Raw genomic sequence first — 17,857 nt, forward strand, 5'->3', positions numbered from 1 at the left:
AGCTGTTTCTTTAAATCGTATGAAGTGAATTAAGTTGGCTGAAAACTGACTTCTGAGATGGTGGAATTTTCCCTTGGGTGTTTCAGCCTTGTCCATAAGACCATAAGATATAGGAGCAGAATTAGGCCATCGAACCCATGGAGTCTGCTCAGCCATTCCATCATGGTTGATTTATTATCCCTCTCAACCCCATTCTCCTGCCTTCTTCCTGTAACCTTTGACATCCTGACTAATGAAGGATCTATCAACCTGTGCTTTAAATATGCCCAATGACTTGGCTTCCACAGCCATCTGTGACAATGAATTCCACAGATTCACCACCCTCTGGCTAAAGAAATTCCTCCTCATCTCTGTTCTAATTGGATGTCCTTCTAATCTGATTCCAGCATTTGTATACTAGATTTTGCTGTCATTGTGAATGTGGTATTCTGGAATACTTCTTCCTATATGAAGGTGAAGATAAAGATTAAATACATCATTTGCATCAATGACCAACACAATCTGAGAATATGCTGGGTGTAGACTTCAAGTGTTGACATGCTTCCAGTGCCAACATAGCATGCCCACAACTTAGTAACCCTGACCCGTATGTCTGGAATGCGGAAGGAGCATCAAGAGGAAACCCGCTGGGTCACAGGGAAACTGTTCAAGCTCCTTACTGACAGTGACAGGAATTAAACCCCGATCTTACAGCTGGCACTATAAAGCTTTGAGCTAACTGCCATTCTACCATGCCCTCCCCCACTACGTTACTGTTAGCTGTTAACTATCCCTCCCCCTCCTGTCTTCTCCTATCATTTTGGATCTCCCCCTCCCTCTCCCACTTTCAAATCTCTTACTATCTCTTCTTTCAGTTAGTCCTGACGAAGGGTCTCGGCCCGAAACGTCGACTGCACCTCTTCCTGGAGATGCTGCCTGGCCTGCTGTGTTCACCAGCAACTTTGATATGTGTTGCTTGAATTTCCAGCATCTGCAGATTTCCTCGTGTTTGCATAATTGTCCATTAACTGTTTACTTGCCTATCACTATTCAAGACTAGAGTGGGGTGATTTTGGATGTGTTGACATAATGTTCATATTGCATTGGACTTCTGCTAGTGTAATAGCGTAAGGAAAGGTTATACAACCCAAAAAATCATGTGATCTGCTTGTTAAAAATGGAATTTGTGTAATAAAGTTCAAAGTAAATTTTATATCCAAGTACATATACAGTTGAACCTTAGCCAAACACATTTCAACTCAGTTTTTCACAATTCCTGACATTTAAACCTAGAAAACATTCCCTGTCTTAGGTCAGTTAGGATCACTACTTTATTTTAAGAATGTGAAATATCAGAATAATAGTAGAGAGAATGATTTATTTCAGCTTTTATTTCTTTCATCACTTTCCCAGTGGGTCAGAAGTTTACATACACTTTGTTAGTAGTTGGTAGCATTGCCTTTAAATTGTTTAACTTGGGTCAAATATTTTGGGTAGCCTTCCACAAGCTTCTCACAGTAAGTTGCTGGAATTTTGTTCCATTCCTCCAGACAGAACTGGTGTAACTGAGTCAGGTTTGTAGGCCTCCTTGCTCGCACACGCTTTTTCAGTTCTGCCCACAAATTTTCAAGACTTTCAAACATTGTGGGGACCCTTTCTGAATTATTTTGAAAACCTTTGATTTGCTGTTAAAGCACAGATAATGACTGACAATCTTTTTTTTTCTATTAATCAGCTTCGGTCTTGGTAGTGGGTTAGATTTTTTTAATATAAAAAAATTATTATTATTCAATGTTACAAACTAATTGATTTGTACAAATATACGGTAAGGAGTCTTTATATGCGATTTAGTTTAATGTATTGACATATATATTTTTTCCTGTACTCTGTACTCTTATATATAAATTAATAAAAATATTGGAAAAAGAAAGAACACCCAGAAGACCAAGGAAGTTATTGTGGATTTCAGGCATGCTAGGAGCCACACTCACATCCCCATCTACATCAACGGAGCTGTAGTGGAGCGTGTATCAAGCTTCAAATTCCTTGGTGTCCACATTTCCGAGGATCTCACCTGGTCCCTGAACTCCTCCATCCTGATCAAAAAGGCACAACAGAGCCTTTATTTCCTGCGGAGCATCAAGAAAGCTCACCTCTGTCCCAGGATACTGACGGACTTTTACCGCTGTCCCACTGAGAGCATACTCACCAACTGCATCTCAGTGTGGTATGGCAATTGTCCCGTATCGGACCGCAAAGCACTCCAGCGGGTGGTGAAAACTGCCCAGTGGATTATAGGCACTCAATTGCCCACCATTGAGAACATCTACCATAAACGCTGCCTGGGCAGGGCAAAAAGCATTATCAAGGATGCATCTCACCCTAACCATGGACTTTTTACTCTCCTCCCATCTGGTAGGCGCTAAAGGAGCCTCCGCTCCCGCACCAGCAGGCACAGGAAGAGCTTCTTCCCTGAGGCTGTGACCCTGCTGAACCTCACATCACAGCGCTAAGCAGTATTGCACCCATATTGTACTGTCTCAGTACTTTTATATTTGTGTGCTGTGGCACTTACTTTTTATTCGCAGTTATGTAAATAACACTATTCTTTGCATTTCTGGTCAGATGCTAACTGCATTTCATTGGCTTTGTATCTGTACTTGGCACAATGACAATAAAGTTGAATCTAATCTAATCTAATTACGGCCTGGTATGGGAGCACCAATGCCTTTGAGTGGAAAATCCTACAAAAGGTAGTGGATTTGGCCCAGTACATCATGGGTAAAACCCTCCCAACCATTGAGCATATCTACATGAAACGTTGCCGTAGAAAAGCAGCATCAATCATCAAAGATCCTCACCACCCAGGCCATGCTCTTTTCTCACTGCTACCATCAGGTAGAAGGTACAGGAGCCTCAGGACTCGCACCATGAGGTCCAAGAACAGTTACTACCCCTCAACCATCAGGCTCTTGAACAAAAAGAGATAGCTGCACTCATTTAAGGACTCTGTTATATAGTTATTGCTATTTATTTATTTATATCTGTATTTGCAGTTTGTTTACAGTTGACAGTTCCTGATGTTTACAGTTACTGTTCTATAGATTTGCTGAGTATGCCCATAGAAACCCAGGGTTGTGTGTGGTGACACGTATGTACTTCTGATAATAAATTTTACTTTGAACTTTGAGAACATGAGATGAAGAGTCCTTGAAAGTGAGTCCGTTGGTTGTGGGAACATTTCAGTAATGGAGCAAGTGAAGTTGAGTGGTTATTCCCTTTGGTTCAAGAGCCTGATGGTTGAGGGGTAATAACTGTTCCTGAACTTGTGGTATGAGTCCTGAGGCTTCTTACCTTCTTTCTGATTGCAGCAGTGAAAAGAGAGCATGTCTTGGGTGGTAGGAGTCCCTGATGATGGATGCTGCTTTCCTGCAACAATGATTCGTGTAGATGTGCTCAATGGTTGGAAGGGCTTTACCCGTGACGGACTGGGCCATATCCATTACTTTTTGTGGGATTTTCCTTTCAAGAGCATTGGTGCTTCCATACCAGGCTGTGATGGAGCCAGTCAATATACTCTCCGCCACACATCTATAGAAGTTTGTCAAAGTTTTAGATGTCATACCAAATCTTTGCAAACACCTAAGGAAGTATTAGTATTTTGTTTTATAAAATTGTGCCGGAGTAAAATGTGAAAGATAGCTTATTTAGTCTGTCAAAGACTTTGGATGTCATCTTGTTAAATGTGTGATCAGTATAAATTACCGGTTATCATTTTATATTTATTCATTTCCAGTGGCTATAGCCTTTCAGAGATGCCACATTTGGTTTTTTTTAATGTAGTATATTTGAATGTAGTTTACTTGCTGTATACTGTAAACAGCACATACTGCTATTTCTAGTTTTCAGCTTTCAAAGAATCTCTGTGTATGTTGTAAATAGAAATATAATGCTAGGTCTCTAATTTTCCCAAAATTAAACTGTGAGGCTGTGCAAAGAAAGTATCTAATGAAGTTTGAGAGTTCGGTGGAATCTTTCACATTGGAGTGATGTAGGATGTGCCATCCAGGGAGTTGTGGGTTCAGGGACTAGAGTACAGAATCTAAACAAGTGCTTCTGTTAGTAGTGCTGAGGGTACATTGCATTGTCTGAGGTGACATCTAATCCAAGCCCCGTCTGTCCTTTTGGTTAGATTTGGTTCAAAGTTAGAAGTTCAAAATTCAAATTAAATTTATTGTCAATGTCGCCATATACAACCTGAAATTTTTTTTCTTGCAGACATTCACACTAAATACAAAGAAACACAATAGAAACAATGAAAAACCATACACAAGTCAAGCAGCTAATGTGCGATAGACAACAAACTATGCAAATACAGTAAGAAAAAACAATAATAATAATAAATAAGCAATAAATATTGAGAACATGAGATGAAGAGGAAGGTGAATTCATAGTTCTGCGCTTTCTACATTACAGCTGATATTACTATGTAAATGTGATTCATTGGCTGTAAAACATGGCCCAATGAACCAAGATTAAGACTATATAAATGTGTCTTTCGATATTGTTTTCATATCAATGGCAAGGTTAGAAGGAAGTGAACTATGACAATAACTTTTGAAGGCTACCTGAAAGTGTCCAGATAGGTCATCTGTGACCATTGAGTTCCATAGTAATGAGTCGGCGTTTTGGGCCAAGGCTCTTCATCAGGACTGGAAAGGAAGGGGGAAGGAGTACAAGCTGGCAAGTGATATGTGAAGCCAGGTGAGGGGTAAGGTGGGCAAGGAACAAAGTATTGTACAAAAAAAGAGTACAGCTCACAGTATGTACCTCAAATATTCAGTGTACCGATTTCTCCATGAAGCTCCAGGATTTTTTGAAAATTAAAAATGAAGGGTGAAGGACAGATCAGTCACGTTGAATATGCAAAGGGGGTTAGAGGTTAATGTTGTGAGCGGTTACACATTTTAGATTTGCGATCTCCCTGTTTAACCATGATCAAACGGCAGAATAATTTGATGGGCCAAGTGGCCTAATTCTGTTTCTATGTCTCCTGGTCTTATGGTCTGAGTAAAACATACAGAAACATTGAAGTGAGTTGCATGTTGATCAAGAAATTTTATAATATGGTTATGATCCAGAGATGACTGCACATGAAGCATTGGGAATTTAAGTTTTAATTATGACAATTCCAAAAAACAAGTTTTTAAATTATGTATTCACTTTCATGAAATTAGCATCATATTGTTTCCACCTTGAATTTCAATTTATAAACAATTTTGCTTCTCCAAACACATCTTTTGGGGACGCATTTTGATATTCACAGACTTGAAAGCAATTTTTTTTTTGCAGGAGATCGAATTGTAAAGGTGAATGCAGAGAGTATAATTGGCAAAACATATTCTCAAGTGATTTCCCTGATTCAAAACAGGTAAGCTAACACAAAGACTAAAAATAACGTCTTGATTTAACATATATAAAAGATACAAACTTCTTGGCAAAAGTTAAATTGTTAATTATGTAGTAACAAAAATTGCTGGACACCCTCAGCAGTCATTTTGATCTGCTGAGAATTTCCTGTATATTATGTTTTATTTCAGGTAATTCAGGATCTGTGTTTCTTTTATTTGTCATTAGTATAGGTGATTTCTGTCTGACTCAATGAACTGTTGTGAATGTAGAACATAGAAGAGTACAGCACAGGAACAGGCTATTTGGCCCACAGTGTTGTGCCGAACCAGCTAAAAAGCAAATCAAAAACATCCAAGCACTTACCTCTCCTCCCTATACCATGTCCATATTTCTCCATCTTCCGTACCTCCACTCAAGGGCAATCCATATCTCTTAGAAGCTTCTACCATCATACCAGGCAGTGCATTCCAGGCATCCACCACTCTCTAAGTAAAAAACTTACCCCTCACATCCCCCCCTGAACCTGCCCCCTCTCACCTTCAATGCACGCCCTTTGGCATAAGACATTTCAACCCTGAGAAACAGAAGTTCCCTGTCTGTTCTATCTATGCCTCTCATAAACTCATAAACCTCTGTCAGATCTCCCCTCAGCTTCTGCCACTCTAGAAAAAACAACCCAAGTTTATCCAGCTTCTAAACCAAGAGGCATCCTGGAAAACCTCTTCTGCACCCTCAACAAAGACTTAATGTCCTTCCTATAGTGGGTGACCAGAACCGTAGGCAATACTCCAGATGTGGCCAAATTAGAGTTTTATAAAGTTGCAACATAACCTCCTGACTTTTGAACTCAATGTCTTGACTAATAAAAGCAAGCATTCCATAAGCTGCCTTAACCCCCCCATTGACCTGTGTAGCCACTTTCAAGGAGCGATGAACTTGTATCCCAAGATCTCTCTGCACAGCCACACTGTTGAGGATCTTGCCCGTAACAGTGTACTGTCTCCTTGCATTTGCCCAACTGAGGTGCAACACATCACATTTATCTGGGTTAAACTCCATCTGCCATTTCTCAGCCCATATCTGCAACTGATCTATATCGTACTGTATGCTTTGCCAGTCTTGTACACTATCCACAACTCCACCAATCTTGGTATCATCTGCAAATGTCCTAACCCACCTATCTACATTTTCATCCAGGTCATTTATATACATCACAAGCAGAGGTCCCAGCACAGATCCCTGCAGAACACCACTGATTACAGACCTCCAGCTTGAACAAGTCCCTTCAACCACTACCCTCTGTCTTCTATGCACAAGCCAGTTCTGAATCCAAAGAGTTAATTCACCACAGACCCCGTGCATCTTAATCTCATAGATTAGCCTCCCAAGTGGGACTTTGTCAAATACCTTACTAAAATCTACGTAGACAACTGCCTTACCCTCATGGTTCCAGTACAAAGGGTGTAATTTTATTGTCCTTCCTTCAATCGTCAATGGATCAAAACCCTAAAACTCCCTAACAGCATTGTGGTCATACCCACACCTCAGTGACTGCAGCAGTACAAGAAGGCAGCTGAAGGGCAACTCATTTGTTCATTATGTGCCGTGTTGTATGATGTTGGCGATCATGGTCTTTCCATGACCGTGATTGTTCTGGGCAAATTTTTCTACAGAAGTAGTTTGCTATTGCCTTTTGATATTAATGGGTGACCCAGCCATTATTAATACTCTTCAGAGATTGTCTGCCTGGCATCAGTGGTCGCATCACCAGGACTTGTGATCTGCACCGGCTGCTCATACAACCATCCACCAGCTGCTCCCATGGCTTCATGTGACCCTGATCGGGGGGGTGGTGGTGGTGGTGGTGTGGGGGTGATCAAGCAGTTGCTACACCTTGCCCAAGGGTGACCTGCAGGCTAGTGCAGGGAAGAAGCACCTTACACCTCCTTTGGTGGAGACGTACCTCCACCCTACTCTACTATCTGTAAATAAAATAAACTCGTCACTTAGTGTTTGGCATTGATCACTTGGCTGGAAACATATCCCAGGGATTAGCTGAGTGAATCTCTTTGGAACTGCCTCCTATGCCACTAAATCCTCCTTAAGTAAGGGAGCAAAAACGTATGTCATTCTAGTTGTGGCCTCACCACTGTACTACCCAGTTATACTTCCCTATTGCTAAGCTTTCAACCCTCTTGCAATGAAGACCAAGGGTAGGACTGGGTGACCTTGGATAGGACTACTAATCCAGAGTTAGAACACAGACTATCAGATTCCTTTCTGATGATGAGCTACATTGGATATGCAAGGTCTTCCTTTTTTGCTTCCCCCAAGCACAACGCTTTACAGTATAAGTAAGCTGGGTTCAATTTCAGTCGGTGCCTGTAAGGAGTTTGTATGTTCTCCCCATGACCATATGGGTATCCTCCAGGTGCTCTGGTTTCCTTCCACTGCCCAAAGATGTACTGCTTGATAGGTTAATTGGTCACTGTAAATTATCATGTGATTAGACTGGGATTAAATCAGGGAATTGCTGAGTGGCATGGCTCGAAGGGCCCATTCCGTGCTGTATCTCAATAAAATAAACCTTGCCCAAATGGCTGCTGCCATTTTTTACCTTTTCAATAATCAACAGCAATTTCCCCACCTAGATGTGGACAATTTCTTTTTGACAGATACGGACAGAAATTGTTTGATCTTGCTGGAACTGTTCCTTTGAATGGCATAAGACCATAAGACATAGGAGATGAATTGAGCCATTCAGCCCATCAAGTCTACTCTAGCATTCCATTTATTATTATTATTATTATTATTTATTATCCCCCTCAACCCTACTCTCCTGCCTGCTCCCCATAACCTTTGACATCAAGAACCTATCAATCTCCGCCTTAAATATACCCAATGACTTGGGTATGCACCCAATGACAATAGATTACACAGATTCACCACTCTGGCTAAAGAAATTCCTCCTCACCTCTGTTCTAAAGGGACGTCTTTCTATTCTGAGGCTGTGCCCTCTGGTGCTAGATCCCCCACAATAGGAAACATCCTCACCGCGTCCACTTTATCTAGATGTTTCAATATTCGATTTCAATGAGATTCCCTCCCCGCCCACCCCATCATTCTTCTAGACTCCAGCATGTACAGGCCCAGAGCCATCAACTGCTCCTCATACATTAACTCCTTTATTCCTGTGTTCATTCTTGTGACCCTCCTCTGGACCCCCTCCAATGCCAGCACATCCTTTCTGAGATAAGGGGCCCAAAACTGCTCACAATATCCAAGACGCAAACAGGAGAAAATCTGCATATGCTGGAAGTTCAAGCAGCACACACAAAATGCTGGTGGAACGCAGCAGGCCAGGCAGCATCCATAGGAAGAAGTACAGTCAACGTTTTGGGTCAAGACCCTTCATCAGGACTAATGGAAAAAAAGAGATAGTAAGAGATTTGAAAGTGGGAGGGGGAGGGGGAGATCGGAAATGATAGGAGAAGACAGGAGGGGGAGAGATGGAGCCAAAAGCTGGGAAGTTGATTGGCAAAATTGGCCAATCCCCTTCTCCAGCCTTGTATCCCTTTTGCCAATCAACTTCCCAGCTCTTGGCTCCATCCCTCCCCCTCCTGTCTTCTCCTATCATTTCCGATCTCCCCCTCCCCCTCCCACTTTCAAATCTCTTACTAGCTCTTCCTTCAGTTAGTCCTGATGAAGGGTCTCGACCCGAAATGTTGACTGTACTTCTTCCTGTAGATGCTGCCTGGCCTGTTGAGTTCCACCAGCATTTTGTGTGTGTTGTCACAATACTCCAAATGCGTTTTGACCAATGTCTTATAAAGCCTCAGCATTACATCCTTGCCTTTGTATTCTAGTCCTCTCAAAACGAATGCTAACTTTGCATATACCTTTCTTACCACTGACTTAACCTGCAAGTTAGCCTTTAGGAAATCTTGCATGAGGACTCCCAAGTTCCTTTGCACCACTGATTTCTGAATTTTTTCCCCATTTAGAAAATAGCCCAGACCTTCTTCCTTCTACCAAAGTGCATGACTATGCATTTCCCTACACTATATTCCATCTGCCATTTTGTTGCCTTTTCTCATAATTTGTCAAAGTCCTTCTGCAAAGACCCTGCATCCGCAACACTACCTCCACCTACCTTTGTATCAACCACAAACTTGGCCACAAAGCCATCAATTCCTTCATACAAATAATTGACATATAACGTAAAAAGAAACAGTCCCAACACCAACGCCTACGGAACACCATTAGTCACTGGCAGCCAACCAGAAAAGGCTCCTTTCATTCCACTCTTTGCCTTTTGCCACTCACCCAGTCTTCTATCCATGTTAGTACCTTTCCTGTAATACCATGGGCTCTCGTTAAGCAGCCTCATGTGCAGCACCTTATCAAATCCTTCTGAAAATCCAAATAAACAACATCCACTAACTCTCCTTTATCTAGCCTGTCTGTTATTTCCTCAAGTTACCATAGCAGGCAGGCTAATATTCATTTTATTTTCAAGGTTCAAGATTGTTAACTATCATTTCCAGTACGCAAGTGTAAAGGAGAACAAAATAATTGTGACTCTAGTTCAGATGTAGCACAAACCCCCCCCCCACAAAAGATAAAGAACACAATTATAATAAAAACACAATAAATATAAATACATAAGATAGCTTATATACATAGATTGAATGTATGTCCATAAAGTGATGCTAGGCTGCACATAAGGTGACTTATGATAAAGAAATGATAAAATAGTGAAGTAGTTAGTGGGTAGAGGTGTTGATCAGCCTTACTGCTTGGGGAAAGTAACTGTTTTTGAGTCTGGTGGTCCTGGTGTGGAGGCTACGTAGCCTCCCTGATGGGAGTGGGACAGACAGTCCTTGAGCAGGGTGGGTGGAATCCTTCATGATGTTACTGGCCCTTTATGTAAATACATCCTTAATTGGAGACCAATCGGGCCGGGTTCTGGACGGAGCCGACACCAAGTGAGTGCCACCCCATTCCTCCTCCTCTCTTCCAGTTAGGCCTGCTGCATTCACCGGCATTTTTGTGTGTATTGCTTGAAATTCCAGCATCTGCAGATTTCCTCGTGTTTGTGTTTTTAAAATCAATTACTATTTCTGGCGTCAAAAGTCAACAGTAAGGTGCACTTTCTAACAGGCGTGGCATGGTCATTTGTGGACTTCTAGATGATTTTGGTAAAAGGGTGCACAGGAACAAAAAAAAAGCTTCATAGGGTTGTAAGCTCAGCTAGCTCCATCGTAGGCACAAGCCTCCCCAGCATTGAGGATATCTTCAAAAGGCAGTACCTCAAGAAGGCTTCATCCATTACTAAGGGCCTTCACTGCCCAGAATATGCCCTCTTCCTATTACTACCCTCAGGGAGGAGGTCCTGGAGCCTGAAAGCACACACTCAATGTTTTAGGAATATCTTCTTCCCTCTACCAGCAGATTTCTGAATGGTCCATCAACATTACTTCACTATTTTGCTCTCTCTTTGCAATAGTTATCTATATTGTTTTATATTCCTTATTGTAACTTATAGCAATTTCTTATGTACTGCTGCCACAAACAACACATTTCGCAACAAATGTCAGTGAGAATCAGCCTGATTCTGAACTCATCAGATGACAGTCACATGGCATGTTAATTGACCGCTAATAGCTTTGGAGAGATTCATTTCTGCTGAAAGGATTGAGGCCAGTCAGAGAAGGATTTTATTTCTGACTTACTCTTTCAATCAGAAATCTCTCAAAATCAGGACCATGTGGACATGGCATGAATTGAAATGAACTCGTGCCATCACAGGAGGCTTAGAGCACAGTGGATCTGCAATCCAGATTCATTTCTAATACCACAAAACTACCCGTACCTCTTCTTGTCCCTCATAACAACTGTTCACATTGAGCTAACAAGCAAATCACCTGTGCTCACTCGTATTTAAGGAATGGGGGGGGGGGAGTTTAACATAGATAAAATTCAAGGAAGGAAAGGGTGAAAATTTTAAATATATTTTAAAAACAAAGATGAAATTCACTTAAAAATAAAACTCTACTAAAATGGCATTGAGTTTGCTCCCTATGTGTCACATCTTAATTACCTTAGTTAGTGAGGAACTCAAATTAATGAGGAAATGGAGGTCAAAGTAATGAAGGTTCACGAGCCAACACGGTGCTGCTGTGGGTCAGTGAAAAGCAATGCTTCAGTACCTATCAATATGTACATAGTATTTTAAATAACTTTCTGGTTCTTGGTTGCTCCTTTCTTTTCGTGGTCCGAAGTTAACAAACGACACAGAGCCAGATTGAACTGAACTGAGCTGAATATGCCTGGACTGTTTCGATGATTTGTGACTTGGTGTTTAATATTCTGTGTTTTTTGCTCATTTTTTTGTGCGATTTCTTTTTTTTTGCATGTTGGGTGTTTGATGTTTTTCTTCGAATGGATTCCATGGTGTTCCTTTGTTTTGTGGCTGTCTGTGGAAAGACAAATCACAGGAATCTACTGAAATCTATCTTTTTTTTAACATATTAATAGTCCCTTATGTACTTCAGCATGACCTGGAATTGTCAACTACACCATAAAATTATTAGGAGCTGGAAATAAACAGTGAGGTGTTGGATTCTGGTTTAAAGTATTTGCATCAAAATGAAAATTTTGATTAAATCTTCTGTATCAGCGGTCCCCAACCACCAGGCCACAAAGCATGCGCTACTGGGCCACGAGGAAGCGATATGATTTGGCGATAGGAGTCAGCTGCACCTTTCCTCATTCCCTGTCACGCCCACCGTTGAGCTTGAATGCCCGCGAGGTCATTACCCGCGTGTCATCCATGTCAGCGCGGGAAGGAGATCAACTCCTCGAGCTTGCAAATGACGGCGGGCTGGAAAGTATGTTTGACATAACATCTCTGCCGGCATTTTGGATCAAAGTCAAGGCTCAATATCCTGAGATAGCCACGAAAGCACTGAAAACATTGCTTCCATTTCCAACATATCTCTGCAATGAATGCAACGAAAACTAAATTGCGGAATAGACTGGACACAAGGAACCCCCTTCGAGTATCGCTGTCTCCCATCACCCCTCGATGGAGCGGTCTCGTTGCAGGGAAACAAGCCCAGGACTCCCACTGATTCAGCGATATTGGTGTGTTGCAATGATTTTATATGTTCATACGGGGAAAATATGCCTGCGTGTTTAATATCCAAATGTTACTTAAAATGTTATGATGCTATTGACTTATATGACCATTTAACAATTACAGCACTCCCCTTCTAGTCCGTGCCGAACGCTACTCTCACCTAGTCCGACCGACCTGCACTCAGCCCATAACCCTCCATTTCTTTCCTGTCCACATACCTATTCAATTTTTCTTTACATGACAATATCGAACCTGCCTCTACCACTTCTACTGGAAGTTTGTTCAACACTTACTTCAAGCTCCCCTGATAATTGACTTATCACTATATTCATGCGAGGAAAATATGCGCTGTGTGTTTAATATAAAATTCGTTAGATAAACCCTTTTAGAAACGAAATTGAGTGTATTAGTCACTTATCACCGATATTCTGGTCGTGATTAACACCCCCACCCCCACCCCCGAACAGAATTGCCAAAAACAATTTGTAGAAAAGTATCGTACACGCATGCGCGCTGGTGGCCCCCCAAGGTGTCATGGTCATTGTAGTCTCCTCGGGGTAAACCCAGCGTATTAACTGCTACTCTTGTCCGTTGGCAACCCAACGTACAATTTATGGTAAACATCTTTCATTTGAATATGGGCTGAGAGTCAGCGCATAATTTTATTGTAAATAACTTTATTTATTGAATAAGGACTCAGAGTCAATGGATGTTTTTTTTCTATGTAAATAACTTTATTTTGTAATATTTTGTAATATTTATTTTGTAATATTTCTGAATAAAGTATTTTTGGAGAGAAAAAAATACTCTTCAGAGATTATCTGCTTGGCAACAGTGATCACACTCCATTGGCTTTACATGCTAAACCTTGCCCAAGGGTGACCTAGTGAAGGAAAGGAGATTCTTATACCTCCTTTGGTAGAGACGTATCTCCACCCCACCACCAACATACTCTGCTAAAGCATCTCACTCAAATGGTAGTAACTTGTCAGCCTAGATAAAGTACCCCACCTCTGGGACTCAGGCTTACAGCAGCAACTCTGTGATGCAGTGATGACATCACAATCCATTGTCGATATGTAATATATAAGGTCGAGTGCCCTCATAGTTTTAGCATTTGCAACCTGGATTTGTGTATCGCTAGCAGCTTGGCAGAGTTCCCCCTCTTAACCCAGGAGATTTGAGACCAACTCTTCATCTTCTCAGCCAGTCGACGCCATGATCTGGATCTTGGTTCTACTGATTCTTTTCGCTATGCACCTGTACGCACAGATGTATTTTACTCCGGAACCTTCTGAAGAAAGAATCGATTGGGAGGACAGTGAAGAGAAAGAAATATCTGAGAAGCTGTTGGAGCACACAACTAGTTGTTTGCCTTAATGAGCTCTAAGGACTAAGAAATAAACAATGAAGAATTTGCCCAATTTGATTCTGTATTTCTTTATTTCTGAAAGTTCAAAAGAAGTTGAAAGTAAATTCATTATCAAAGTACGTAGATCTCCATAAGACTATAAGATTTCAGAGCAGAATTAGGCTATTTGGCCCATCGAGTCTGCTCTGCCATTTCATCATGGCTGATCCATTTCCCTCTCAGCCCCAATTTCTTGCCGCCTCCCCGTATCCCTTCACGTCCTGACTAATCAAGAACCTATCAGCCTCTGCCTAAAATATACCAAATGACTTGGCCTCCATAGCTGCCTTTGGCAATAAATTCCACAGATTCACCACACTATGGTTAAAGAAATTCCTCCTCATCTGCATTCTAATGGACCCCCCCCCCCCATTCTGAGGCTGCGTCCTTTGGCTTTAGACTCTCCCATCATAGGAAATATCCTCGCCACCTCCACTGTATTGAGGCCTTTCAATATTCTGTATTTTTCTTCACCTCATTCTTCTGAATTCCAGTGAATACAGGCCCAGAGCCATCAAACACTCCTCATATGATAAGCCATTCAATCCCAGAATCATTTTCGTGAACCTCCTTTGAACCCTCTCCAACAGCAGCACATCCTTTCTTACACTACCATATTCTACCCTGAGATTTATTTTTTGTGGGCATTCACAGTAAATACAAAGAAACATAATAGAATCATTGAAAAAACACACACAACACAAGAAACAAGCAATTTGCAAAAGGCAACAAAATGCAATTACAAAATGAAAAAAAAACAAAGTAATAAGTAATAAGCAATAAATATTGAGAACATGAGATGAAGATCCTTGAAAGTGAGAAGTAGAGAAATAAGAGGGAAGGGGTGGTGAAAAAGAGAAAAATGATGTAACAAAGTAATAAAAACAGTCTTAGAATCTCAAAGAGAACTTTACAATCCTGTGGAATGAAATTTTTACAATTTAAAGTCTGGGTCAGAAGGGCTGACTGTCACTGCTTTAACAATGGCTAAATTTTCAAACATTAAAGCGAAGTTTACATAAGTACATGGAGGGAAGGGGTATGGAGGGCTATGGTCCAGATGCAAATCAGTGGGACTAAGCACAGTAACAGTTCATTGTGGACTAGATGGGCTGAAGGGCCTATTGCTGTACTGTGGTGCTCAATGACTATATTTAACATTCTGTGGTACTTATTGATCAGAGAAACTGCAATTCCAGCAAACTATTAAATGTAGTCTGGAGGTTTAGGACAAGATATTGTGTGAGGCAGAGTGGAATGGTGATTTATCCAAGAGGTGTTCTCCTTCCTATTTATGTTTAGCTGTTGTGTTTGGAGAAGGCACTGACTCCTCTGATGCCTCTAATGCAGACAGCAGCATGATATGCACCAAGTTCAGCTCCCTCAGTTTCTCAACCAATAAGCAACTCATTCATGGGGTAGACCTACAGTAGTTTTACAATAGCAAAAATTACGTTTAAGAAAGATAATAACACCTTTGGTTAATCCCGTAGAACCTGCTGTAATCAAACATGCCAGCCTTTTACCAGGAGATTGAGAATATCTTGGATTTTCTATAAATATATATGTGTAAATCACAACTAGTTATGGCAACTTCTGTAACCAAAACCACTGAATATTGCAGAGAGTTCTGAATACAGCCCAATGTATCACAAAAACCAGCCTCCCCTCGATTACCTCTGTCTACATTGCACATTGTCTCAGAAAAGCAGCCAATATGTACAAAGGCTTCCCACGTTCTCTCTTATTCTCCTGCACCAGGGGTTCCCAACCTTTTTTATGCCATGGACCAATACCATTAAGTAAGGGGTCCATGGACCCCAAGCTGACAACCCCTGCACTACACCTTTCTTACCTAAGCCCCTGTCCAAATGCCTTGAAACCTTGTAATTGTGTCTGCCTCTACCACCTTACCTGATGACATGAAAATTGCTAGAACAATGGACAGTGAAGAATTGTGTTTAAGGTTACAACAGTAATCCAGATGATATGGAGAAGTGGGCAAAGGAACGGCAGATGGAATTTAACTTAGACAGTTGTGAAGTGATGCACTTTGGAAAGTTAAACCAGGACAGGACATAAACAGTGAACACAATACTCCCGGGGAGCGTTGTGGGACATAGAGACAAGTACATAGTTCCCCGAGTCTGCTGACACATTGTTAGGGTATTGAAGAAGGTGTATGGCATACATGCTTTCATTCGTCTTGACAGTGAGTACAAGAGTATTGATGTCATTTTACGGCCATGCAATACGTTGGTGGGACCACACTTAGAGTACTGTTTGCAGTTCTGGTCAGGATATGATTAAACTAGAGAGGGTGCAAAAAAGATCAGAATCAGAATTAGGTTTATTATCACCGGCATGTGATGTGAAATTTGTTAACTTAGCAGCAACAGTTCAATACAATACATAATCTAGCAGAGAGAGAAAATAATGATGATAATAATAAATAAAATAAAACATAATAATAAATAATCAAGTAAATCAATTAAGTATATTGAATACATTTTTTTAAATGTGCAAAAACAGAAATACTCTATATTTTTTAAAAAAGTGAGGTAGTGTTCATGGGTTCAAAGTCCATTTAGAAATCGGATGGCAGAGGGGAAGAAGCTGTTCCTGAATCACTGAGTGTGTGCCTTCAGGCTTCTGTATCTCCTACCTGATGGTAACAGTGAGAAAAGGGCATGTCCTGGGTGCTGGACGTCCTTAATAATGGACGCTGCCTTTGTGAGACACCACTCCCTGAAGATGTTCTAAAGGGCTCAAGATTCAAGATTGTTTAATATATTTTCCTGAACACAGTGTAAAGGAAAATGAAACAATTGTTACTCCAGATCTGCTGCAGCACAAAAAACATAACAAGATAAAGAACACAATAATAAAAAAGCACAATAAATATAAATACATAAGTTAGCTTATATATTGATCGTATGTCCATAAAGTGACAGCAAGGCACAGGAGTGTCTGTACACAAGGTCACTCAGACAGGAAAAGATAAGCTGGTGGTGGTGGGGTGGGTTAGTGGGTAGAGGTGTTGATCAGCCTTACTGCTTGGGGAAAGTAACTGTTTTTGAGTCTGGTGGTCCTGGTGTGGATGCTACGTAGCCTCCCTAATGGGAGTGAGACAAACAGTCTTTGAGCAGGGTGGGTGGGGATCTTCATGATGTTACTGGCCATTTTCTAGAATCTTTCTGTATATATATCCTTGATGGCGGGTAAGCTGGTGCCAGTGATGCATTGGGCAGTTTTGACTACCCATTGTAGAGCCCTCTTGTCCACCACAATGCAGTTTCCATACCATGCAGTGATGCAGCATGTTGGGATGCTCTCTACTGCGCACCTGTAGAATGATGCGAGTATATTTTTTGGTGTTGTTCCTTTTTATGAGGCCACAGATTCACTAATATAATTTTTATGAGATAATTCTATAGATTGATTGAGAAAATGTTATTAATGACATTTTGTGTAAGTATTACATGAAACTTTGTTCTGTTATCTTCTCTTATTTAGTGAGGATGTATTGGAACTCTCAGTTATGCCCAAAGATGAAGACATTTTGCAGGTGGTAAGTTACAATTGCTCCACTATTCTTTTTGGCCTGAACTAAGTAAATGGAATGAATTTTAATTAATTAGAATTAACCCAGAGTAACTGATAGAAAATCTGTTGCTGGTGGTGATGTTAAACCCTTGAAATGAAAAACAAGTATATTAAAATACTGGTATTTGGATGTCATCCAAAGTGTTTTATACCAGTGAGGGTGTTGAGTTCACATAAGGCACTGTTAGTGTGTGTGCAACTAAAGCTTCAGTCAGCAAAACTTGGCTTCCTTTCAGATTGTTTTTGAATCTTACAAATGTACCTGTAGAGGCCTCTATTTTCTTACCTCGTTTTCTCAGAAAATT

General features: G+C 40.9%; 1 protein-coding gene across 4 annotated transcripts in view; it reads left to right on the top strand.

Moving 5' to 3' along the window:
• Nucleotides 1–17,857, top strand: part of LOC134340331 (rho GTPase-activating protein 23-like) — a 490,201-nt gene that overhangs the window by 344,626 nt on the left and 127,718 nt on the right. For all 4 annotated transcript variants that reach the window (XM_063037438.1, XM_063037439.1, XM_063037437.1 and 1 more), the window contains 2 exons: nucleotides 5,332–5,410; nucleotides 17,463–17,517. In XM_063037438.1, the coding sequence (XP_062893508.1) occupies nucleotides 5,332–5,410; nucleotides 17,463–17,517 (134 nt within the window). The remainder of the gene's footprint in view (nucleotides 1–5,331; nucleotides 5,411–17,462; nucleotides 17,518–17,857) is intronic.

This window comes from Mobula hypostoma, chromosome X1, assembly GCF_963921235.1.
Source record: "Mobula hypostoma chromosome X1, sMobHyp1.1, whole genome shotgun sequence".
NCBI classification, from domain to species: Eukaryota; Metazoa; Chordata; class Chondrichthyes; order Myliobatiformes; family Myliobatidae; genus Mobula; species Mobula hypostoma.